This window comes from Anguilla rostrata, chromosome 11 (genome assembly GCF_018555375.3).
Source record: "Anguilla rostrata isolate EN2019 chromosome 11, ASM1855537v3, whole genome shotgun sequence".
Taxonomy (NCBI): Eukaryota; Metazoa; Chordata; class Actinopteri; order Anguilliformes; family Anguillidae; genus Anguilla; species Anguilla rostrata.
The window spans coordinates 11,949,279-11,973,072 of NC_057943.1; the positions used below are offsets into that span (position 1 = coordinate 11,949,279).

Consider the following 23,794-nt stretch of genomic DNA (forward strand, 5'->3'; position numbering starts at 1 on the left):
CTTTTCTGCTGGGATTAGCTGTCACCGCTACAGAGCGAGCGCAAGCTGCAGGAGGCTGCTAGCATGGGAAGTGGCTGTGTGCGCGCGTTTCAGTTTGCGTATGTGTACATTTCAGTGCGCGTGTGTGTGTGTGTGTGTGCGCGCGTGCGTGCGGGCGGGCGCATGCACGCACCCGCGTGGGGTAAGGGCTCCCAGGGGCCAGCGGGGCCCGGATGGCGAGGCTAGCGTTAGCGGGGCCTGTGGGATATCTGCGATGGCAGGCCTCATACCGCCATCAAAGCTGGCGGGCGCCCGGGGCGGTCTGGGGAGTAATGAGAGGGAAAGCGTGTCTGAGCTGCACGGCTGTGCCCCGCGCTGATAGTGCGCCGGGACAGGCGGGGGGTCCGTCTGAACTGCGCTTTTCGGCACCCCCCTCCGCCCCCCCCCCCCACCAAGTTACTGTTCTCACTGAAGTTTCTAACCCAGCTGGGTCAGCCCGACACAGACGTTATAAAATGTGCCTCTTAAAACGTGCCGTGTGTGTGTGTGGCATTTTTGAAAGTGGCCGCTCCGTCTGCCCAGAAAGTGCTACTGATTGCTTTAGAGCCGTCTCTGTAAAGGGCAAACTTGGACCACATGCTGGGATGGGGATGCGACACATGATCTGCTGATACTGTTGAGCATGGTTAATGCTCGCTTGGTGAGTTCTCTGCCCTGAGGCATTTCAGAGGGTTTCCGCAGTGCGCTCTGTAATGAATTCTGGCCATAAACCCTGTGCACTGTACAATAATACGAAATTAATTATTGACAGATGGATAAAAGATCCTTATAGGGAATTTGGTATAAGCAACAACCAAGAAATAATAATTTTTTTAACGGTGTTTGTCAAGTCCAGTGCACAGCATACTCTTTATGTTCGCATTATTCACGCAGCACTGCTCCCAGTGTTGGTGTATCAGTGATGGAGAATGCAATGCATGTAGCTGTGAAACGTGCTTATTACTGGTATTCTTGGATGCACAATGACAAAATGCCAAATGACTGTTTTGAGTAGGTCATCCCACGAGCCGCAATGGACTTGTGTACCACTGCTTTCCCAGACTGCTTTGCTAATGGCTGAACACCTGCGACGAGTGGGAAACGTGGCATGTGAAGCCAGCAGTCTGACTATTTATTTAGTCGGAGGTGTTATTTAGGCCCAGTGGATGTATATATTAAAGAGATCCTTTTCCCTGCCTTCTATAAATAAGCACGTTCGAGTGTGGCCTCGTCATGGTTATTTTATCAGTGGGCCAGATGCATTTTAATGGTTTTCATTTTTCAAAAGGGAACTATTTTTCTCAGCCATTCCTTTGTTTTTGTGAGGCCCTAATCCATGGAATCTGGGCAAGGCTTCTGGTGTAATGGGAATTTTTTAAACGTGAAAAAAGGCACTTTTATGAAGTTTGGCACATTGTTACAATTCCCATTTTCGGCTGGAAGGCAAATGCAGTGAAACTAATTCTGAAAAGGTTTGCGCGTGCTTGTGCATGAGTGCGAGCGTGCTCAGGTTTGAGCGCTCTATCGAGTGCATCCTGCGTGCATCCTTATTAAAATTCCAGGGCCGCAGTGTCTTGCACACGGTCTGGTCCCTTTAAAGCCCTCGTCCTTACCCGATCGGTGTGTGTGTGTGCCCGCCAACCAAATCAGGAGGAGTGTGCTCTGCAAGTTGAGATGCTACCGCATGTCAGTTAATGAGATCCCATTCGGGTAGTCGTGGACACTGTGGCTGTTGTGATGGATGCCATCAAACCCCAGGTGAAATTATTTTGCTCAGCAGACACCTTTCTTCTGAACGGTAGTTCTCAATATCTGTCATTCGGAAAGCCTCTTGAGTCATGTGTTCGCTGGAGCTATTGTTTTATCGATGACGGAATTGTATGAACCAAACAGACCACTGTCCCACAGCATGTAGAGACCCTAGGGCAGGGATACTCAGATCTGGCCCTGGAGGTCAGTAGTACTGCTGGTGTTCTTTTCTACCTGATAGTTAACTGATTGATGAATGCCAATGGTAACAGATTCCATTCACCTGGTGTCCCTGGTTTAAATCAGTCCTGATTAGAGGGGAAGAATGAAAACCAGCAGTACTACTGGTTTATAGCTAAATGGAAAACCTAGATGGGCTGAACGGTTTGTTTGCAACATTATCTGTTATCCTCTTACATTGAGTCCAATTGATTTAAGTTGCACAGGATAGATCTATGCAAATGCCTCAATCATTCACAATGCCTCTATCTCCCATCAGCAGCAGTGAGAGTATAGGGGTCTCACACCCTGGTGCTGGACAGTCACCAAGTTTTTTTTAACCTCACTTGCTGGTTACACCAACCCTAGTGATGCCACTGATGGGAAATATATTGTAATATTTACATTACAGGTAAGAAAGATGTATAAATGTTTTGACACCCCCAACCTGTTGTTTTTACCTCTTTTGGGAGGGGGGGGGTCCAATTCTTAATTAGATCAGACCCCCCCACCCGTAATTCGAACCCTGGGAGGGTCTGTTCTTCAGCAATGAGGAAATCAGTAGTTGCCCATGTCCACAAATCAGGAATGCCTCCACTATCCACTTTATACTGCATTAGATATAACAGTGATCATCAAGGAGGGTGATGTCACTGTAGGACCACTGCTTGTGTGGTAGCATGACTTTGTAAGCAGGGCTCCCCAGTGAAAGAGACAATGGTCTATGTGGGCCTGCCTGTTAAAAAAAAGGACAAATAATAATAAAATCACTCACTTGCCTCGATATCTGCTGAAGTAACTGGAGGATTCATTGGTAGCTGCGATGGTCCTCTGTTCAGTCCTCCTGACAGACAAAAATTCTCCCCTCTTTAGAAGTGAGAGTGCTCAGTGTGCCTTTACTGGGTTCCAGTTCACAGAGGATAAGTCAGGGAACCACTGTGTCACAGAGAGGGGCGTAATCAGTGTGCCTATGGCTGAGAACTACATGGAAGACTAAATAAAACGGCTCATTTCCTCAGAAGAATCGTAATGAAAGGGGCTTGCGTTCAGAATACGTTCAGTATAATTTGCTTAGTCACACATTTAGATTCTCGCACTATTCTGCATTACTGCTTGTTCCTACTATTTCGAGGTCAAATAACACAACATAAATTATAAAGTATATTGAGAGTCATGTTTTGAAAATGTCAACCTGTGAGCATTAAAATCAAAACCAAGTTAATTCTAGTTCATCAAACACTAATTTCCCTGACCCAGGCTGGAGGTAATGGTTACTTTTTGCAATCATGTGCCACGTGGAACAATACCTCTTATACATTTCTAAATATGAGGTGATCGGTTTAATTCGCTCCTTAATGTGAAATAAGTCAGGGTTCTGGCTGGTCTTATATCTCAGCCCACAGGCATTCATTCTGCAGAAATAGAGAATGAAAGTTTAAAAAAATATGGAGAGAATTTTCTCTCATCCCTTTTTGACACTGCCTCTAACATTTTTTTTCTTTTATTTGTGGGGAAAATGCGAGACGGGTAGCGTGTGTTGCATGTGAACGTCCTTTTATTTCGTTGTTTCGGATGCTGTCTTACAATGCATTTAGGAATACAGCCAAAATCTGAACAAAGGATTGTAATTCCTTTTGTTCTGAGCAGTAAGGACAGTAAAATCGGTAAATGCAATTAAGGAGCGGAGCGGCGCGCGCTCCCCGCCTGTACTTGCACTACAGACGGGTTGATTTATTACCTCGCGCACAGCGGCTGCTCGCGCTGGCTCCCCTGGAGACGAAAGGGTGGAGTTGGTCGCTCCACATCCTCGCAACTGAGGCAGTGGAGGGGTTGGAAGTACTAAGTCAAGCAAAGTTGTGGAAATAGCATTACTTGTCATTTGTGCATGCGGAGAAAGAGGAGTGGGAACGTGCGGCAGTAGTAGGGCCAGGCCGCTTCGTACTTCAGGTCAGACTAGGCTACAACAAATTTCTACTGCAGTGTTTGATTCTCCGATTGTTCTTTCTTCTTATCGTGAAACCGTGTCTAATGTTACATAAGTTTGGTTAATATTTCCACCGTTTTCCCAATATCATTTCGTCCAATTACCAAAGGTGTCCGCAGCAATGGGCTATTACTTAGGCTACCAAGATCTCACATTCAGTTTTAACCGTCATTTTGTGCTGACGATATCTGCAATTAGCTGGACCATGTTCATATACTGAATACACACATAATAGGCCTACGAACTTTGTAATGTAATATATGCCTACTTTACCACCGAAATTCAAATGTGCTTCCCTGTGCACCTTTTGCCTCGAATCCACTTCATAGATTAGTTTAGGGCTATATTGCGGTCTTGTATAGTCCAATCTGACTCTGGACAAGAACTGGAGAGAGTGCAACCTACGCGGAAGATATACACCTTCTTGTGTTTGGTAAAAGAGAAATGTACTCGTGTGTCGTCATACTCGTTTCATTAAGCTATTTCCCTTAGAGGTAGGCTACAAGTCATATACATTTGAAAATGTGATTCAATTTGTGCCACGTAAAGCAGGAATTTGGGGCTCATTCGCATGGAAGGCCACAGTCACCAATTACATTTTAATTAAACATAGTCTATATAATTATGTTGTTTAGGAATGGTGTATGTGTCAATTCCACGTTTTGCTAATTATTTTTTTATTTTACAAAACATAGATGACAGTCTTCATTAATGTATCTGTCGCCTGAATTACTGCCCAGTAATAGTCCTCTTTGTCCACGCGTGTGTACAACTGGTTTCTTTTGTTCGCTGTCCCAAGCAGTTCCACAACCACCCCCACCACCACGCAACCCCCACCCCCCCTCCTCCGGCTCCACGGGGACTCACGCTGACATCAGTCCCCATCAAACACGCGCATCGCTGTAGCTCGCGCGGAGATTGGCCCCTTTAATAAACCAGTTAACACTCCGAGCGCTCACATTCACTCGCATCATCACGACTCTCTCCGCTCTGTCAAACTCTGGATCTGGCATTTAAACAAACCCAGTCCCACCTGACAATTAACACCGGCGATAACGGATTAAAGAACAAGGGTAAGGAAACAGTCGCTATTTTAACTGCCTGTCGTTGTGATTATTCAGTCGCTATCATTGACTATAGCTGCTGCACGATGGCCATCGACTATCATTATAGAAACCCTTTAGTGTTCAAGTAGTTTTTCATCCTTACGTTGACTGTTGTATCATGTTTCTTTTGCAAAGGTGCACACTTACTATTTCTAGATACTTGAAAACACACACACGCGCAAACACACAGTGGTTACAATCAAGAAGCGATGCAATACGGATTAACAAGGTAATTACGTTATCTGAAGCAGCACCGTTGTAGCATGCATGTCTACTCATTATCAGATGTTCTTTTTGGTACTGTGAACACAAGAAATCCCATAGGTTAGTTTAAACCTTAGCAGATACATTTTGCTGGTGGCAATCAAGATTTATGTGAATGCAAATTTCGAAATGACCACTGTGAAGCGCTTTGACTATCTTAATAGGCATCGAAGCTGGTCAGTTTCGACTATAATTAAACTACTGTTCACGGATGGCAGTACCTAACTAGTAGCATAAAATGATGCTGATGGTGTACTACAGACGAAGCGTATGGGAGCGTATGTCCCATCTTATTTTATCATCCATGCCAGCCCATGCTGACCAATAACTGTAAAAACCGTGGATTCCAGGATTCATTTATTTTAAATATGTTTAACTTTAAGATGTACCAAGCGTTGTTGCTCATCTTTAAAAATAGTTTATCTGTTTGAGTGTATATTTAAGTCCATGCACACATTACGTGATTTTGTATTTTCCCTATTTACCTTCCACGTAAATCATCGGGCGTGTTGTCAGTTTGCGATACCGATAGGTTACTCCCGTGTAGAAGACCAACTCAGACCGGCTTTTTAAAACACAAAATTAGCCTACTTCTGTCATTACCTTAAATAAGTGACTGAAATAAGTTAGTGTTTCCTCGAAAACAAAACCCCGGTTCGATCATGCATCAGGACTGAGCAAGAGCATACTTTCCCATTTAAAAATGTGCACGTTTGACAGTGGCCCCAGGTTTCACGAAACTTACCTCTCCTTACAATTAGTGTGTACAAATATGGTACGTTTAGTGATTGGCAGAATAAACTGAAGCATTTAGATACTTTTTAAATGGACAATGGCATGAACGTCTCGGTGGTGAATTCTGCCTGTTACGACATATGCTAGATAATGCCACCGATCCTACAAACCGCTTAGCCTATGCAACACACTGGACTGTTTTTATACTTTTTTATACGGTCGTCCACTATATTAACGGGAACCTGTAGTAGTCTAGCCATATATTCACTAGACCGGGTTGCCTTGACAGTATATTTAAGCCTTCAATGTCGACAATGATGCAGTGCCTGACAATATAGGACAAATAGTGATTCGTTTCTCTTATTCATGTGGGACATATTTCTAGCAAGGCGCAACACTTTATAAATGAATAAAAGGTTTAATTTATTTTCTCTGAATAAGACAATAATTTACGCAATTAGCAGCTGCTGGTCATTCTAAGATCCCTTTGTCAGTCATGAATTTGATATTTTTCCCAAATCTGTATATGCCCAACAGTGTAAACCATGCACAGATGTCAATATTTATATGGTCCACTTTTCAAAACAACAACTGCATTGTTTTTCATCACAGAAATGAGATAAATACTGTAGGCTACATAAGAAGGCCTACCCTACATGTAAAATGTATTTTGTTAAATTCTGGATCATTACGATCTGTAAGAGAAGCAACGAATTTCTTGCATAGTCGGGTTCCAGCTTTATCTGCACATCATTAAACCTTCACGTATGTAAATGGTCTTAGAACACTGAAAACATTTATATAGCTCTTTTTCGGTCACAAGCCTCTTGATTTTAAAAAGTATAATTACGATTATGAAATATGCATAAATTAAATAACAAGAAGATCGAGGCAAATGTGACCATTTTTTCACAATAAATTATACAGACGTTTAAATTTTGCAGCTTTCTTTTAAATGCCTTTTGCCATTCTACTGTATATAACGCGCGCGCGCAATAACGAGTTTGTGGGGATGCTCCGCACGACGTCGTGCAATTAAAAGCGAATATAAAGCAGCCATTAATGTGTGTGGTAGTCATTACCAATGGGATCTTAATTGAATATTAAACAAATGCGAGCAGGGCACACGAGCCGCAATCCCTGGAGAAATGTCCACGAACCAGCGCTAAGGGAAGGACGTCCCTAGGCGATGTGATGTAAAGTAAAAATGAGTCATTCCGCGCTTTTCGAACAGAAACGAAAAACTAAAGTGCGATTTTAAAATCACCACCAGGATGTTAATTTCCAAGTAGGCTAAAACACTACAACAAAAAATCAGCAGTAGCCCGCCAATGTAATTTTAAACCACTGAACAACCTGCATTAACATCGTTTAGTACCGTCCCCTCTCTGTCAGAGATCAACATCAAGGCATGCTTTGTTTGAGGGCAAGGTTGCAGGGATGTAAACAGTGCCATTAAACTCACATGATAGCGTTAATCCAGCCCAGCAACGTGCATACGAAGCACAGCAGAACTACTCTACAGTTTTTGAATGACGCGGCACACTTGCCATTTATCTTGTTTGTGTCATTATCCCCAGTGTTGCACCTTGCTCCTACAAGCCGCCTGGGGCTACTGCACCTCGCATTATCCCTCTCCTGTGCCAGCCAAACAGCGAGAGCCATGGCCACAGATTTTTCTTCACGTAGCGAAATGAAAACCAGCCATTCGTTTTATTACCTCTCTCTCACAGCTCGTTTGACCTGTCACAAACAGGCGCGTTATCGACATCCACATTGTGAATGTCTTGCAGTAAAAGGAAATCCATGACCAAAAAAGTGGCAGCTTACTACCGGAGCCACATTTTGAATTACACTCACCGGGAACTTTATTAGGTACACCTGCTCGTTAACGCAAATTGCCTGCTCCTCCAAACTACGATTCATGTGGCTGCAACTCAATATATAAAGTGTGGAGACATGGGGAAGATTTTTTATTTTTTTTTGTAATGGGCAAATGTTTGCTTCTAAGTGAATTTGACGGTGTATGATTGTTGGTGCCAGACATGGTGGTGTCAGCATGGCAGAAACAGCTGCCCTTCTGGGTGTTTTCATGCACTACATCTCTAGAGTTTACAGAGAATGGTGTGGTAAAAAAAATAAATAAATAAATAAAAAACGCACAGTGAGCAGCTGTTCTGTGGAAAACCTTGTTAATGAAAGAGGTCACAGTAGAATGGAGAGTCTTGTTCAAGCTAACAGAACGGCCACAAATGCTCGAATATGAGCTGTTTACAACAGTGTGTGCAGAAGGGCATCTCTAAATGCACAACATGTCGAACCTTGAAGTGGACAGGTTACAATAGCAGAAGAGAATGCAGGGCTCCACTCATATCAGCTAAGAACAGTAAGAGGACGCAACAGTGCAGTCGGCATGTGATCATCGAAACTGGACGATTGAAGATTGGAAAAACGTTGCTGGTCTGACAAATCTTGTTTTCTGTGGTGACACGCAGAAATCAGAATTTGGCATTAGTCCATGGATCCATCCTGCCTTGTTTAAATGGTTCAGGCTGATGATGGTGGTGTGATGGCGTGGGCAATGTTTCCTTGGCACGCATTAGGCCCCTTAATACCAGCTGAGCATCATCTGAATGCCACGTCATACCTAAGCATCGTTGCTGACCACGTACATCCCTTTATGGCCACAGTCCACCTTTTTTCAAATGGATACTTCCAGCAGGATTGTGTGCCATGTCACTAAGGCACACATCACCTGAAGCTAGTTCCAAGAACTGTACAGTCCCCTGATCTCAATCCAAAAGAGAACCTTTGGGATGAGGTGGAACGGGTGGTTCGCAGGATGAATGTATGGGTGAAAAATCTGCAGGAATTCCATGGTATCGAGTCAGCGTGGGCCCAAATCCCTAAGGAGTGTTTCCAGCACCTTGTTTAATCCATGCCATCAAGAATTCATGGTGCTCTGGAAGCAAAAGAGGGTCCTACTCATTACTAGATAGGTGTACCTAATAAAGAGTGTGGGCATTTGCACAGAAAATGGTGGTTCCCTAATAACAGACTTTAAAGACTGTCAGATATGAGCGTTTTTACTTTTATCCTGAATAAAGCACTGTTTGTAGTGCTTGCAAACTACAGGCAATTAAATATAGTTGAATGTCTGAGATTTTGAACATCTGAGACGATCTGCAATTACAAAAGGACTATTGTCAATATGCAACTTTTCACAAGAAAAACAAATACAATTATTAAAGTGTTTTGGCCCATTAATTCTTTGTGGCCTCCTTGAACCAGACTCTTGAAAGAGACTCTGAAAGAGAAGTTGCAAGTGGTAACTCTGGTTACCAGAGTTAGTGCAGGATACAGGCAGTACCATCGTAAGTGGGGAGAAAGGTGGTAATAATTCTAGGGGCCCAATGCTGGGGGGAGCTTGTGATCATGTATGACTTCATTCATTGGTGGAGGGGCCCAATGTGAGATCTTTTCATGGGGCCCAAAATCACTGGTGGTGCCCCTGGATACAGGGATTTGCTGTCATGCTGACCCAGTCATGAGGAGTTACTGCTACATGACTACTGCCTTAGGAGTTCACCAATCAGCAAACCCACAGAGGATTTTTTGCACATGTGCTCCTAAGTTGAAACATTTTCTATTTTAGAGCACAATAATGGATCGCAATTAGTGGATATGCGTATAAATAATTTTTTTCCAGTTTGCACACATCAATTTTCAGAAGCAAATGGTCCTAAAATGGGAGCACTGTCGAGCCCTGTAGATTGCTATTTGTTGCCACAGTAATCACAGCCATTAGCACCGGGAACGGATTTCATAGACGAACCCCCCCTTGGGTAATTCCCTTTGCCACTTTCATGAAGTTACAAAGGCCCTTTCACCGCTTAACTGAACTATCTTTGGTGCACTGATATGTTTAATGTCTGCACCATGAGGTCGTCTTACATAGATATTCCACAGGACCAGAGCTGGTGGTCATGTTGAGCTGCAGTGATGCAGCTCTGGTGCTTCCGTGCTTCACTGTGTTGTGTGTGTGTGTGTGTGTTTCACTGCAACGATGATACTCCTTGAGAACTCTGCTTTTTTCTCCTTCTAATGACTGCGATAAGACAATTTACCCATTGCTTAAACCATTTCGTTTTTCATCTGAAAATGTGGTTATAAACAAAAGTCAAATTGATAGGGCAAAATAACAGTCTGGTTCCAGGACGTTCTTGACAGTAAAATGAAAAGACGTTTGGTATTTGCATGTGCTTTGATTCTAATTCCCCATCTATTACTTTTTACAAACGCAGGGAGTTCCTATACATTAAAATCAAACTGTGACATGTTTGCTGCACTTTGTGTGCCAAACCAATTCCAGGACATTCATTTGAATGGATTTTCATGAAAATAGAGAAAAGTCTGACCTGAAATTGACCAGATTTATTATTTACTTTTGAAGTATGCTGTGAATCTCAGCCGAGATTTCAGCACAGTCCTTGATCCTTTATTAAATTAAAAAATAATCTGGAATTGCCTACATCATCCATTTTAATAGTTGGTTTACATGCATGTTTTGACGAGCTCATGAAAAAGCCCCTTGATCTTATAAGATGGAATGGGAAATTAGTTCTCGCTACTTTGACACAGACAATATCCTTCATCTGATGATGTCCGTAAGCATTATTTAATTTGCATTTTTGCGCATTTGTGCTTTTATATGGCAGATAACATGTTAATCCCTTGTATACCACACATTATTTTGTGATGGATTTGCGGCTGAGAATATGAATGCTTCCTAATCCATATCATGAAACACTGGACAAAATGCGATGTCTTAATCCGCCTCTTCATGCGCAAGACGAGCATGCGAGTGCTTTATTCATTCTTTATGTTCTAAGACGTGCGTCTCACTTTCATCTGTGGAGGGCGTCTCATGTTTCAGTGGATCCCTGCTGTAGTCAAGCTGGATTTTCCATCTGATCTTTTGTGTGAGCATGTTTTTGAAGTTCCATCTTACCCCCTGTCTGCTTTCTAAAAAAAAAAAAACGAAAAGGAGCAAAGCAGGCTCTGTGGATTAGTCACGTTCGCCCCCCTCCTGCGTGTCGCATCCATAGAGTGTGAAATCTCCCTCTGCTCTTCTCTCACTGAAACCCCATTGCATCATGTCAGCCTGGACCCTGGGAGTTGGGCCTTCTGTTTCCTGTTAGCCGCTAGTTGACAGGAAGAAGCAATAGCCCGGGGCACCCGTGTGGTATAATGGTTTGAGAACTGGGCTTGTCACCTAGAGGTCACAGCTTCAGATTTCCTGATAGGACATTGCTGCTGTACCCCTGAGCAAGGCTTATAACCAGAATTACTAAAATTCATGTAAAAATGCAAAAGGTATGTAAGGTCCCACTATATAAAGAGGATCTGCTAAATGTCTGTAAACTAATTTTCTTATTTCTTGTCAAACATGGATAATTAAATCTACTCTGTGCTACCTGAATTGTGGTAATGACTGGCTGAATCTATAATGAAAAACTGTTATACTGTGCTTATGAGAAGGGATTATGACTGTACTACGTTCTGCAAAGCATAACTAGTTCAGATTGCTGCTATAGGTGCTGTTCTGATGTGATCAATATATTAGAGATAAAATGTGAAATTCAGAAAGGAAAGTCCATCTTTATCTGAAGACTGACAATAGTAAGAGTCTAATAGAATGCTGGGGTATGAAATGTGACCCAGTGTAGCATTTTGAATTTCAACCAATTGGGTTTCATCCTGCTGCTCAAGTTCAATTGATCCAAAAAAATCTTTATAGTTGACCTTTTTCTGGTAATCTGTTCATCCATCTGCAACGTGCTTGTCAGCAAGCAAACAAATGAGGTCTCTTGGCAAACGGTTTGTTGACCGTTTTCATATGGAGGAGAAAATCCTGATTCTTGTTCTTTATCCCAATTTAAAGAGGACATGTAGACATTAACATCACCTAGCAGATCCTCTTATCCAGTCATGAAGAACATCTGAATACAAAAATGTTTGTCCCTAAGAAGGCAGAGGTCTTTTTTATTTATATTCAATAAGTGTGATCTAAACCTATACATGATGCTCATTATATGTTGATTATTTTATTTGATATAGTAACCTTATGACCAACAAGAGGAAAATCATCTCAGGCTACCATTATTCATGAATGATATATGCAGAAATCACTGAGGCACCTATGTGGGAAAAAACATTGTAGAGTGCACTTATAGGCTGTGGTATACACAGAGTGAGCACATCTACTTGTACCCTCTCTTCCCTGACTGCTGTGGTTGGCCAACATACGGTCAGCCCAGCTCAGTGTATTTGTTAGGCATGGCTAACCTGCAGCTGTAATAAATCTTTCTGTGGGACAAAGTGTCGGTGAAGGTGTGGAGAGTCGTTGTGGTTTCTTTGTTGAGGTTTTTTTATGCTTTGGCCCCTTGGTTTCTCGTTCTGGCCAGGGTGTGTGTACGTTGTGCCTGGAGCTATGGCTCTGGTTGCTATTAGTGACAGAGGGACCAGATGGTTCCTGGGAGCTGTGCTCCACGCCCAGCAGGTGGAACGGCAAAATCATTATCGTGCACAATACCCAACGGCCTCCCCCAGCCCAGCTCGGAGCCCCAATGCACACCGTCAGCACCACCACCTCTCAGACCCCATTCACACCCTGCGCTCCCCCACCCCGCACCCCCCACCCCCCACACCCTGTCCTCAGAGATCCTGAGCCCTCCGCTGGCTGATCATTGATCGGTGCTGCTCTTCACTGGCTGCCCAAGACAATGGCCCCTGGGTCCCTGTCACAGGAGATCCTCTCTGCTCAGAGTTCACATCCCCTGCTCGCTCTTGTGAAAAATTCCATTATTTCTCACCCCCTCCTCCTTTCCTCTCCTCCCCTCCCCGCCTCAGAGGGGTTCCCGCACACTCCAATGAATCAAATAAACAGTAGCACCATGCTAGGACCTCTGATTCTTTTTTTTTCTTTTTTGTTGCTGTTTGACTGCTTTGTGTTTTCTGCCTTGATCATGTGACACTGGAGACAGCTGTGTGGCCGCACTGCCATGGTCAGCTCACACGATAGCTACCTGTGCTGCCTGAGTGGTTCCCATGTGGTGCTAGGAGGCGATGCCTCCCAGTTCCTCCTAGAGTTTCTATACCTTCAGAATTCAGTGCACACAGGCTGATAGACTGCTGCTCAACTGGGTCACTGAGCTGTGGAAAAGAGCTCGGTTGCTTGGTACGCTCCAGCATTAGACTTCCCCATCACAAGGCTGCCATCATCGCGTATGCCATCCACGCGCCTGGCTTGTGTTAATTAAGACGAGGGTCGGTTCGTTTAGTTCTCGTTAGACAGGTGTCCGCCTGTGGCCCTGTTCCCTGCTCTCCTCTGTTCAAAGGGGTCCGGGGCCACACGCTGGGTCGGGGGGGCTTCTGAAGCGTTCGCCTCCCCCTCAGCCCTCTCCGGGCCGCGCGTCCTTCCCGTCCGCGAGCCGCCCCCTCCGAGCGGCACCTGCGCCAGATGCCGCCTTTCCGGGTCCCCGGCTTCCCCGCTGCGGAGTTCCTTTGGCGCGCGAGGCGGAGTGTCGCACGGGGCCCAGCGGGGGGGGTGTCTTATCAGAGGCGGATACTGCGGCTACACAGCCTGCTTCATTACCGCTGTCATCCCCCAGCTCTTCAAAGGACCTCCCGCGGCATGAAAGAGGGGCCGCCCGCGCGCGGGAACAGGACCTAACCACTTCGCCAGCGCGAGCGGCGCCAGCTCAGATAAAACATCACAAAGAGGGTGTCGTTCCAGCTCCAGATCAAAATAAAGCTCGTCTCTTAGCATTGTGAGAGAGTGAGACTGCGTACTTCAGCAACCCATTTGGAGACATTTTCCATTTCCCCTCCTCGTAGGTCAGTCTCTCTTTCCCCTGTCAGGAGAAAAAGTGCCGCTCGTTTGCGCAGTCCTCGCTCAGTCCATCGTGGGACGGTGGTCTCGTCCGTGGAAACGGCCGTGCGGTTTAGGTTCTCGGCTATCGGGCCATCTTAAGAGGGTCACGTGACCCCAAAACGAGCCCTGCTGGGGACCCCGTGCGTGCAGCGGGAGGAAGATCGGCCCGTCAGAGCACGCTCCCCGGCAGCTGGGCCTCGCTGCGCCGGGCTCCTCAGAATCCTCCTCTCAGATCAGTCCCTCTCTCGCCGCGATGAATAATTGAGACCCGGCGAAACGGAACGGCTCTGCGGCTTGAGAGAGCCCGACCGATTTCCTTTTACTTAGCCGTGCTTTATGGCCCTTTTCTCCTGGTCTGGTGCAAACGGACACTTTAATAACCCTCCTGATAAAGGCAGTAATCATGGCCCTGCATTTACCTCTCCCAGGGCTGTGTGCTAGAGGTCTGGAAGTGGTCAGGTTATTAATTTATTGACCTGCACATCCTTACCCTCCCTCTTTCTGCCCACCCACACACACACACACACACACCCAGACACAGAGTCAGGTCAATACCTTATGTCTGTACTTATTTTATTTTTCTTTTAAAGCAGTGATGGGTTTGCACAGGTCAGAAAACACATTTTGTGAACACTGACAGTCTGGCAGGGTCCTTATACGGCGTCATTATAACACTGGTATATATTCAAGGCATTTATCCCTTTATGTACCAGAATATGCATACACATATATACCAGAACACACACATACACACACACGTGTGCACACACAAAACCAGGTCAGGATGATGTATTTGCAGTGGAAGGGCAGTATTGTTCCAGTGTGCTGTGCACTGTGAGTAATGACTGTGATAGGCGGCAGTGCACCCCTACTGTGCTCAATAGCTTGTGTAGAATGTAACAAAAGAGGGCGTGTCCTCAAGCCAGTGTTCTCCAAGTTGCTCTTTTCCTCTACAGTGGAATGTTCCTTCATTATGATTATAATAATCAGAGGTATTGCAGTGAAGGTTACATTAATATCATATATAACTAACATATATAAATATTTATGGCTGTTTAATGGGTGCCCAAACCCAGAGTGACCCAAAGGTGCTCATTTAGACCATGGATTCATATAGCTAGTGGGCCATATGAATGTTTGAACGGATGTTTTTGTGACAAAAAAACACCTTTTTTCACATTGCCTGAACCACTCAAAACTCCACCCACAGACTGCAGGGGCAGTCAGAATGATACTGGTCATTTACAGTAAGGTTGGGAGGCTATAGACCAGAAGGTTTTTGTTTTTACTCAATTAAAATTCAATAATGACGGAGTGATGGTGGGTGGCAGGACAGTGTTGCTCTGCCAGTCTGAGTGCTCTCTGGCTGAATGTGCAGGGCCTTTAAAAGCAGGCAATCCCCTCTAATGAGAATCTGAGGGCTTTCAAGAGCCGTTACTCTCTTATTAGGTATTACAGTTATATATTTATTTAACTAAGGTACATTACCAGCTTTTACACCGCTCTGTAGACTCGGCAGAGCAAAATGTAAAAAGACGTGCCATGATGGGCTGCATGGGCCTTTTGGTGTCAGACAGTGCTGTCTTAGGCGGCTGGGGCAGAGGAAGGAGGGTGTCAGATTTTGAACCGTTGAAGGGAATGCACAACTTAAAATCACCCATGGAGAGGGAGGCCTTGGGCATGGGCATAACCGCCACTGAGGACACCAAGGTCGTGTCCTCTGTGTTTTTCATTTTTTCTGAAACATTTTATTAGAGAATTTCTCTCGGTGTGTGGCAGTGACCTTTTGGAACTAAAGAAGGCATAAAAATGTGAGTGTAGTGTCAGGTCTGCCTCAAATCTTGCTACTACTGTGTGAAGTAGGGTCTACTTTCTGTGCATCATTCTGACACCTCCGTCTGGAAGCGTCCTTGTCTAGTCTACCCACAGAACAGTTCTACACAGAGAACAGCCAAACTGACACCTGTCCCCTCCTCTCCTGCAGGTGGCACTGCACTTAAAAAATGTCAGCTTTCTCCTGGTGCCTGTGCCCAGCGCTCCTCCTCCTCATCACGCTGGCGTCGGTTTCGCACAGCGCTGAGTCCGGGTCTCGAAACAGCGTGTTGCGCCATTCGTCAGACGTGGCCAACGCCCTGCAGGGGGCGGAGCCGTGGGCGCAGCGGGGCCCACACCACAAGAGGCATGGCGGCCGCAAGGATAAAGCCGGAGCCGGGGTGCCGTCCCGGAGACCCCTGCAGCCAGTGGGGCACTCCGAGGATGATGGGATAGGTCTGGAGGGCCTGAGCCCGGTGAGGCTGGAGATGGGGCCGGGGGAGAGGAGAGGTGGGGGAGCGGCGGTCGGGAGGGACGGCGGCTTCCTGGGGTTCGGGGTTCCGTTCCACGAGCAGGACAACCACGCCCCCGGGAGTGAGGTCTCTCCGAAGGGCAGGCGACACGGGCACCAATCAGAACACAGGAAGCATGGCGGCCGCAGGGACAAGGCTCGGCATGTTAAAGGTGAGGGCTCTGCTTCTCCAGGCTGCCAAAGCAGTGGCTCTGAGACTTCTTCTCTTTCATTATACAGTACCTGTTTATCAATTATTCTTCTCTCTTTTTCTCTCTCTCTCTCTCTCGCTTCATGAGCCCCCTCTCTATTTCTCTCTTTCCCTGTCTCCATTATCTTTTCCTTCCTCTTTCTCATCTCCCTTTCTCTCATGCTCTCTTACTCTATCACATCTCTCTTTATTCCTCTTTCGCTCTATTTTTTCCTCTCTCTCTCCTGTCTCTCTCTTCCAATCTCTCTACGCTGCTCTCTTGTTTCCTTTCTCCTTTTCTCGTTTTTCTCTTCCTCTCTTTCCCGCAGGGCGGCTCCTGCAGCCGGAGCTGGACTCCTTCCTGAAGGAAGTGGAGCTAATTGAGGACCATCCCTCCAGCAAGCCCCCTTTAGAAGAAACAGCCCCGGCTGTTTCCACAGCCACAGCCACAGCCACGCCCACGGTCACACCCACGCCCACGCCCACTGTTGCCATCGTCAGCACCAGCATATCAACGGTAACCACGGTGACAAGCAAGGATCCTCCGGCACTTCCCTCGGCTTCCACCAAACCCCAGGTAACCCATAGACTCCCCGGGGCTCCTGCACTGATCGTGTGAGTGTGCATCTGGACAGTGGACCCGAACCCCTTACCACCATCTACCACAGATTTAGAACAGCCTACGATGCCAAACCCAAGGCACCTGCTACAATAGATATTAACTGTTTTATCTCTGGGCCTTACCCGGCCCACTGTGAACAGTCCTGACGCATGTCTGATTGTGCTTGAGTGTTTTATCCCTGAGGTCTTTTGTGTTTACTGACCTAAACTGACCTGAATTGTGCTGTGCTGCTGAGGATATCCCAGGCAACAGACCGGCTCTCATCCCCCTGCATTTCTGAGGCTTCCTGTGTGACTGCCTCCTGTCGTCTATTCTCTCTCCTTCCTCCCTCCCCTTCTCTGTGGACCAGCTCTACTTTCTCTCTGCTCTCACCCCCCACTGCGCAAAATGCTCCTTCTTTCTGTGGAGGCATTGTTGTGGAGGAGGGCCTGCGTGCGTGTGTGTGTGAGTGTGTGTGCGTTTGTTTCTATGTCAGTGTATGCGCGTGTGTGTAGATGTTTGTGTGTGCGTGTGTGTTGTGTGTCAGTGTGTGTATGCATTTGTGAGTATGCTTGTATTAATGCATGTTTGCGCATGTGTGTGTTCATGTCGTCAGCCCTCACATGTGTGCATATGTGTATATGCATGTGTTTATTTTTGCATTATGATGTGTATGTGCATGTGTGTGTGTGCCCAGATGTGTGTTTGTTTGAGTGTGAACATGTCTGTGTATGTCTGTGTGTGTGTGTGTGTGTGTGCATGTGTGTCTGTGTGTGTGGAAGTGTGTGTGTGAAACAGACAGAGTGTTTCATCAAGTCAAACCCGCACGCACCTAATTGTGCTGACTGGCTTGGCTTCACACATATTCCTTTGAGCTCCTGTTCCTAAGTGTGTGCTCAGCTGGCGATGCCTGATTTTTCACAGCTTTTCCTATATGTCCTCTGTATAAGTCACACACACACACACACGCGCTGGTTAATACATGTGTTTGCACACCTGTATGACACCTAGCAGAATATGATGAGCTTTGTGTATCCGGGTGCAGGAAAGTCACACCACACAGATACATTGGGCTGGAAATGTATTTTGTTTGAGTTCACTTGTTTGGGTAATAGCATGCTAAGACAAAATTGATTCGCTGAAGGTTGATAGAAAGAGCTAATGACATTGTAAAAACTGTGGCAGCAACATGTTCAACTTTCCTTTCTCCTGAGATTCACCGAGATAGTCCCTACAACAACAAAAAGAAAAAGAACAGTAAAAACTAACAGAAGTAACTCTAAAATGATGGAGGGGGTCAGAGAAACCAAGGGTACCTGAAACAATTTAAAATGTGTTGAACATTAAATTAGTGTTGGAACCCCATTGACTGTGCCCATTATATTGCCTTAATTTGGCAGACTTTCTCTTCAAGAGTGACTTAACAAGGAAAGCGACCATAATGGCCCTGAGTTATGTTAGCAACAGTGCCATCTTCAATAACAACATTTCCTGACCAGTGAGTATAAAGGCAGTATCAGTAGACCACTGAATGTGAGTTAACTTATGCCATCCTAGAGCCATTAAACAAAATTACATTGTCATACTGTACTGCTAACATCCATTAAAACCCATTTCAGCACAGTATAATACTCTTGAAGTAAATCCAAGATTAATTCTTGAATTCCCCAGTTGCAGTACTGAAGATGCCTTATATGAGGCTTGGTGGGTTCTCCCTTGGTGGAGTCCTGCGGATTGACTTCTCCTAGCCTGCCCGAGTCTTTGTGTGGATGAGGTTGATGCTACAGCTGCCACTGCTCTTCAGTGCTGCTGCTTACATAGCAATACAATGCTAACAGGACTGTTCTTCAACAGTCTGCTTTTATAGCCATGCTAACTGCAAATTGCATGCACTCGCTGCTGTGGAAGAAGTGTCCTTACAAACATTGAGAAAGTCACTCTAGGAGGAGATGGTCTATGCTTCCAGGCTCATTTATGACTCCCTTTGGGTGAACTATAATGGCTGGATTTATTATCTATTGACATTGTTACAATGCTTGTATTACCCTGAGACAAGTAGAGTACGACGGCTGTTTATGGATGGCTTTGAATGTGGTATTGTGTCCCTTGTGGGATCGTGGATTTCCATTTTAGGCGAAATTCAGATCGGAAGTAGCCAGGCGCGGTCCTTGAAGTAGCCAGGCGCGGTTTTTTGTTAAACTGTCACTTTTCAAACTGCTGACGTAACCTTCTGGCGTGCTTTCCACCAGCGACTTGCCTCCTGCTTGTTTACAACATCTTTAATTGGAAGACTATTTAATTATCAGCTTCTGTCCCCCCCCTCCCCTCCCCTCCCCCTCCCTCCCCCCCTACGTGCGACAGTCACACTCACAGGTCTGATTTACAAATTAACGGGACGCGCTCCTCGCCCGGGAACAGCGACACCTTTGACTCAGACATGCGAACAGATGCCCGGCTGCAGAGGCTGGCTATAAACGGTCCAGCTGGTGGGCTAATTAGCGGGCTCCGCTATCTCTGCATTGTTCCAGTAGCGCTGTGTGGGGGAGGCGCCCATTTCCAGGTGCGGCTGTGCATTCTGCATCCTGAGCTAATGATTTTCTTGTGGAGAGAGTGTAGAGCTCACTACCTATCAATATTTTACCACAATGTCAATATTTATATCCTTAAATATTCCTTCAAATCTAAATAATAAATTAGATAGAATATATATAAATATGGAATATAGTAAATAAATAATAATATTTACAATTTTGAATATGGCCTGACATGGAACCTGGATTTTTATGGGACCAAAGTGGGACCCAGCACTCAGAAATATCCTTCTCCCTCCCTCTCTCATTTTGTTCCTTCAAAGTAACAATACTCAATTGAATGAACCCCCAGATGGTTCTGAACAGGAATGGGGACTTGCCACAGTAGTTGCAGCCCCTGAACATCCACATCCCAGGTGGTATGGGGATTTACCACCAGATGGCAGCAGTGGGGTGGTGGTCTGCCATCTCTGGTGGCCTCCGGTTGAGTAATGGGCGATGCTGTAGGTGAGTCAATTGTTTCGCGGCGTGTGCTTGTGGTTTCAGCGTCCGCATCACGGGCGGGGGAAGGCGCAGGGAGAGGTGATGCCCACGCTGGACATGACGCTCTTCGACTGGACCGACTACGAGGACATGAAACCAGCGGACACCTGGCCGTCTTCCCGCAAGAAAGGTGAGCCTTCCATTTCAGGCTGTGAGCGCTGTCTGTCTCCCAACACACAGCCAGACAGGGTGGCAGGGTGGTCTAGCTAACAGAAGCTAGCAGCGAGGGAACTGGTTTGTAAGAGCATTCAGGTTGAAAACCAGACGGAGAACTGCCAGTACGCCTTTTTAGGAAAGTGCTTTAACTGTCTGCTTAAAATGTAAACTGGGTATCACTGCAGCAGGGTTCCTTGAATATATTTTCCATGTGACTTAACTGATTAAGTAACATAGTTAAAGATGCAGGGCCCGTACGCCTGGCAGAGCAGTGACAGCATTCCCACTGATAACAACATGACTCAGGCAGTTAATGTCTGCATCACTGGTATAATTTGTTATGGGACTGAGATAGAGTGTATTTGTGTGTGTGTGTGTGTGTGTGTACGCGCACGCATTGTGTGTGTATGTGCGCGTGGGTGATTGCATGCGTGCCTGTCTTTGTGTGTGTGTGCGCTCGTGCGTTTGTGTGTGTGTGTTCACGTGTGCGCTCGTGTGTGCGTGTGCAACAGACAAACGGCGCAGTAAGAACATGAGCAGCGGGAACGTGACTGTGGGGGCGGAGACGCTGGAGCCATGTGACCACCATCTGGACTGCCTCCCTGGTTGGTCCACGTCCCTCTCCCTTGCTCTTTCCTGAGCTCCACAGAAAGCGCAAAGCATGGGCATGGGCAGCATAGCCACCTCTCTCAGACAGCTCAGACAGTGCAATGTTCAAATTATACTCCTACCAGAATTTATATTTAAGGCCCCTCTGTTTTGTTGTAATATTGTGCTAGAGTAGGGGTGTCAAAGTCATGTCCTGGAGGGCCACATTGTCTGGAGGTTTCTGTGGTTTCCCTTTCAATCAGCAGCCAATTAATAAGTGAGAAAAAGAGTGTGGATTCTCCAGCCAATCAATGACTACCTAATTAGTGTAACACGCTGAAGACCAGCAGATACTGCGACCCTCGGGGACTGGATTCTGGCACACGTGTGCTAGAGCATTTATGCATGTTCATTCCTTTCTTGGCTGAGTCTCCAGCCCTCACCATCATTTGCTATTATGATTCTGTAAGCTACTTTGGACAAATGCATCTGCAGAATTAACAGATAATATATTTGATCTTGCCGTAGTTATAGGAGTTGTGTCTGTTGGGATATGGAGTGATTAATGTCAGTGTTGGATAATAATAATAAAATGATTCATTTATAAAGCGCTATCTCACAATCTCGAATCACCTCTCAGCGAATGGGGAAGCCCACCTCAGCCCACCCCAATGTGTAGCGCTCTCCTGCCTGATGCGCAGGCGGAATGCTCACTGCAGCTGGTGGCGAGGGAGGGACTTATGAAGAGCGCTCAAACCGTTTTGTCGAGCTGAGCTGTGTTCCCCTCCCCCCCCCCCCCCCTCCAGGGTCCTGCTGCGACCTGAGGCAACACGAGTGCAAGCCGCACAATCGCGGGCTCAATAACAAGTGCTACGACGACTGCATGTGCGAAGAAGGTGAGGGCTAGCCTTCGAGTCTGCCAGTCTTAAAGTGTGCCCCGAGATAGCGTACCCTAAAATGCACCCTATGCTTCCGCAAATGTACCCTGTTGCCTCCATAAATGTACCATGTACCTCCAAAAATATGCGCTATGCTTCCCCAAATGTGCTGTCTTTTCTTCTGCGCTCATGCATATTCTTTCAAGTGAAGCAGGAGAAACAGTGGTGATATAATAATGTTTATGGAATGATATTTATTAATGATTCATTCGGAGGCCTGACGGTGCTCTCGCTCGTCCCAGGGTTCCGCTGCTACGCCAAATTTCACCGGAACCGGCGGGTGACCCGCCGGAAGGGGCGCTGCGTGGAGCCCGAGTCTGCCAACAGCGAGCAGGGCGCGTTCATCACCATCTGAGGGTGTGCGGCGTACCCCCTCCCAAAACCCGGCGCTGAGAGGTTCAGCCCAGTTAAACCCCAACCCCACCCGCCCCTCCTGGACTGCTGTCTGTATCCACTGACCTTCCCTTTGTGTTTTGGGAATAATATCACGTCAAGACGAATGCCATGGATATCTTTGTGTTCATTTTTTTTTTTCCTTTGTGACCTGGCAGCAAAACCTGACGTGTGTACATAAATACCTTAACAAGGATCTATTTCGTATTTGTTTTTGTTTCTCTTTTTTTTTTACATTTTAATAATGTGTTGATATTTAAAATACCAGTGCTGCATACAGGTTTTAAATCATTTTATGTAAAAGGGAAAAAAAGATGTTGCTTTATTGTGTATGTTTTATTTGTGCAATGCAAAAACGGGACTTTAAAGGCCTAACAGGAGTGAAAGGGGAAAGAAACGAAATGTAAAAACGTGTCATGTGAACATGCGGACGCAGAGCCTAATGGAATCCCTCTGCGGGCTCCCATCTCTGTCAGTGTACTGTCATCTGTGCGCATGACAGCTGTCTGAGGTGACATCTTAGTCACTGTGATCATACTGTGATCATCGGGCCTCCTGTAGAGTCTGAGCCTCAGAGTCCTCACTGCAAACATTTCATCTGCCAGAAAAAAAGAGGAATGCTTTGTTTTCAGCTTTGGTTTCATCATTAAACCCAGCTCAACACTCTTCTTGGCTCAAGACATTTATTTGATGTTTCCTTTTCGCGGAGAAGCACTAAAGCATTAAAGTGCTGGTCACGCAAAAGGAAGTACATCTTCTCACAAAATGCTATTCCTAAATGCAGCTGTGTGGCATAACGCTTAGGCAACATTTGTTGTAACTGAAAAAAAGGTTGCAGGTTCTAGGTCCCTGTTGGGGCACTGCTGAACCTATGTGGTGCCGGTGAGTGCAAAGATCGTGAAAAGCAGGCTTCTGTTGAAACTGTTGGTTGGCCAATAGGGGGCAGTAGACTTAGACACTGATGCAGATGAGGCTGTCTTTCAAGCCATTAAGCCATTAAACCAAGTCCTTGTCTGACTCAGCACACTTACCTACTTGCCTGAGTATGTAAGTTGAGTGTACTGAATGAAAAAGTTGCAAAGCAGGCAAAATTTTCTCTAAATGTTTAATTACAATCCCTGGATTATGCACTTATTTCTGGGGTTTTATTTGGGAGCGCACTTTTTATGAAGTAAACTATACTTTCTAGGAGGTCCCATAAACCAGAGAGGAAGAAGTGCAGTCTTTTTTACTGCAAGACATTAGAAAATACTTTGAAAATAGTATGGAAGATACTTTTTTCATAATTTTGCATACTGCTGATTGTGTGCTAAAATATGCACTAAACAGTAGGCAGTATGTTTACTAGACAGTACATATTTCTGAGGACACAGTAGTTAAGAGGCTGTTTCAGACATGGCCATGGTCTTGATTTACTGTGCCCTTTAAAAAAAAAACCCATGACACTTGTAGCTAAGAGCTTTTGGTTCCCAAGTGTCCTGGGAAAATTTCACTCTGCCTACAATCTAACCATGCCCCAG

The 23,794-nt window shown here is 45.7% G+C and overlaps 1 protein-coding gene across 1 annotated transcript; it reads left to right on the plus strand.

Moving 5' to 3' along the window:
* Positions 1 to 4,868: 4,868 nt before the first annotated feature.
* On the plus strand, positions 4,869 to 22,940 carry LOC135233943 (draxin-B-like). The gene is made up of 7 exons (XM_064297942.1): positions 4,869 to 5,043; positions 15,996 to 16,507; positions 16,854 to 17,101; positions 20,203 to 20,329; positions 20,868 to 20,960; positions 21,750 to 21,839; positions 22,124 to 22,940. The coding sequence occupies exons 2-7, from the start codon at positions 16,015 to 16,017 to the stop codon at positions 22,234 to 22,236; spliced, it is 1,164 nt and encodes a 387-aa protein (XP_064154012.1). The 5' UTR covers positions 4,869 to 5,043; positions 15,996 to 16,014; the 3' UTR covers positions 22,237 to 22,940.
* Positions 22,941 to 23,794: the final 854 nt, after the last annotated feature.

Excerpts from the sequence above, each read along its gene's own strand:
- LOC135233943 (XM_064297942.1), top strand. The coding sequence starts at position 16,015 with ATGTCAGCTTTCTCCTGGTGCCTGTGCCCAGCGCTCCTCCTCCTCATC. Across the intron at positions 16,508-16,853 it reads CAAGGCTCGGCATGTTAAAG|GGCGGCTCCTGCAGCCGGAG; the intron begins GTGAGGGCTCTG and ends TCTTTCCCGCAG. Across the intron at positions 20,961-21,749 it reads CCATCTGGACTGCCTCCCTG|GGTCCTGCTGCGACCTGAGG; the intron begins GTTGGTCCACGT and ends CCCCCCCTCCAG.